General features: G+C 36.2%; 1 protein-coding gene across 1 annotated transcript in view; it reads left to right on the forward strand.

Annotated features, from left to right (window-relative positions):
- Positions 1 to 2,500, forward strand: part of LOC122247876 (uncharacterized) — a 70,573-nt gene that overhangs the window by 10,317 nt on the left and 57,756 nt on the right. The window contains exons 7-10 of the mRNA XM_086556202.1: positions 13 to 126; positions 776 to 918; positions 1,723 to 1,816; positions 1,957 to 2,048. Of these exons, the coding sequence (XP_086412328.1) occupies positions 13 to 126; positions 776 to 918; positions 1,723 to 1,816; positions 1,957 to 2,048 (443 nt within the window). The remainder of the gene's footprint in view (positions 1 to 12; positions 127 to 775; positions 919 to 1,722; positions 1,817 to 1,956; positions 2,049 to 2,500) is intronic.

The following is a 2,500-nucleotide window of genomic DNA, read 5'->3' on the forward strand; positions in this document are numbered from 1 at the left end:
CTCCTCCTGCAGGTAGACTGGGCATATCAACGCACCAAGGACAAAGGAAAACGTCTCTTGAACAAACTAGGCATCAGTAATTCCGCGACGCTGTGTCTGAGTCCTGATGGTCTGATCCTCCCTATGGTCTCTAATGGTCGGTTTTTCCTAAGGTGTGACTTTCATGGTTGGTTTATGTCATATAATGTGTATTGTAAATTTGTGTATGGAAATTTTGATAGCTATCTTAATATAATTGAATTGATTTAAAGCTCGTCGTATGCAGAGCCAGTGCATGAACTATTCAATTTTATAATAGTTACCCAAAACATATTATAGAAAATGGATTGGTGGGTATCGCCATAGAAAATAAAAAATGTTTGAGGGTACTGATTTAAAGCTCGTCGTATACATAGCCAGTGCATAAACTATTATTTTTTTATAATAGTTACCCAAATCATATTATAGAAAATGGATTGGTGGGTATCACCATAGAAAATAAAAATATATTTGAGGGTAACTATAATATAAATGTATGTCATTAGCGCGTTTCGTTCTTTTCTTGTGGAAATTCACCAGACAATAGATTAAACAAAAAAGTAATAATATTTACCTCTAAACCAGACTTAATTAACAGACTGCCAAGCATTTATCGATAATATAGACAAAAAGTTATCGAAATTTCGCTCATACACATTCACTGTCATACCCATTATCCCACAAACAACAACCAAATTACACCCATAACAAAAATCTAAACTTCTGCGTCAAAAGTTGTCTAAAAATACCCTTTCAGGATTGCTCCAAGTTCGTTAACTGCTATCGCGGACGTCCCAACCTCCAGTCGTGTGCTCCAGGGACCCTCTTCAATGCAGCCAAGAAGGTTTGCGACCATCCCTACCAGACGGTGTGTCCGCGCAGCCGTGCCACCCCGAGTACGTGCGTTTTTTTTGGCTTCTTTGGGAGGGAAACTGCCATTCTGCTTTATAGATATTTTGTATAGATATACTGTTTGTTCAAGTATATATAAACACACGCACATACGCACGCATAAACACACACACACACACATTTATATATATATATATATATACATATATATATATATATATATATATACATATATAATACATACATATATATATATTAATATATATATAATATATATATATATATATATATATATATTCATAAAATAATATATGCAAATTTATAATATAAAATATATATATATATATATATAATATACATAACATATATATATATATATATAATATATATATAAATATATATATATATATATATATATATAACATACATAACATACATTAACACACACATATATATTATATAACATAATATATATAAGATTATATATATTATAATAATATACTTAATATATATATATATATATATATATATAATATATATATATATATAACATATATACATACATTTACATACATTTACATACATACACATGCATACACATGCATACATACATACATACCATAACACACACACACACACACAACACACAGCACACACACACTCAATCACACACACACACACACATATATAGAATATATCTAAAATATATATATATAATATAATATATATATATATATATATATGTATATCTATCCTATCTACTCACATACACACACACACATGAAGAAAAAATACATAAATATACATAATTAATGTAAATGACCATACACAATGCATTCCTTCGTGATATAGGTTGCCGAAGAGCGTGCCTCGTGTGGTACCGCCTCCCTCGGGTCAGAAGATCAGACTGAGAGGCAGTGACGCGCCCTGGGCAGGATATGTTCAGGTGAAGCTTGACATTTTGACCTTTTGATCTATGATTATTCAGTATTAATGATCTGTTTGTCATAGTCTGTCACAACACATCAAAGAGAGTTTGTGATGCAACTCATTAATTGCATACCATGATGTTTATGCAATCCACAGATTGAAGCTGAAGGCAAGTGGTGGCTTGTAACAGACTCCCAGTGGACGCTCAGTGATGCCAGTGTAGTTTGCCGGAGTCTCGGGTTTACCAGGTGAGAGAGGGAGAGGGAGAGGGAGAGGGAGAGAGAGGGAGAGGGAGAGAGAGGGAGAGGGAGAGCGAGAGGGAGAGGAGGGGAGAGAGAGAGAGAGAGAGGAGAGGGAGAATCAGGGCTGAGAGAGGAGAGGGAAGAGAGAGATGGGAGAGAGAGAGAGTAGAGAGGGAGAGAAATGAGAGAGAGAGATAGAGGAGAGAAGAGAGAGAGAGCGAAATGAGAGAGAGAGGAGAGGAGAGGGAAGATAGAGAGAGAGGAGAGACGAGATCAGATAAGAGAGAGGCAGAGAGAGAGAAGAGTGAGAAGCGAGAGAGAGAGAGAGGAGAGAGGAAGGTGAGGGAGAGGTGCGAGGGAGAGGAGAGGGAGAGTGGAGAGAGGAGAGAGAGAGAGAGGGAGAGGGAGAGAGAGAGCGTCGCCTGCGAGAATAGAAGAGAAAGAGGAGATGAGAGGAG

Source organism: Penaeus japonicus, unplaced genomic scaffold (assembly GCF_977035675.1).
Source record: "Penaeus japonicus unplaced genomic scaffold, GWHDUDI00000001_assembly GWHDUDI00000032, whole genome shotgun sequence".
Classification (NCBI taxonomy): domain Eukaryota; kingdom Metazoa; phylum Arthropoda; class Malacostraca; order Decapoda; family Penaeidae; genus Penaeus; species Penaeus japonicus.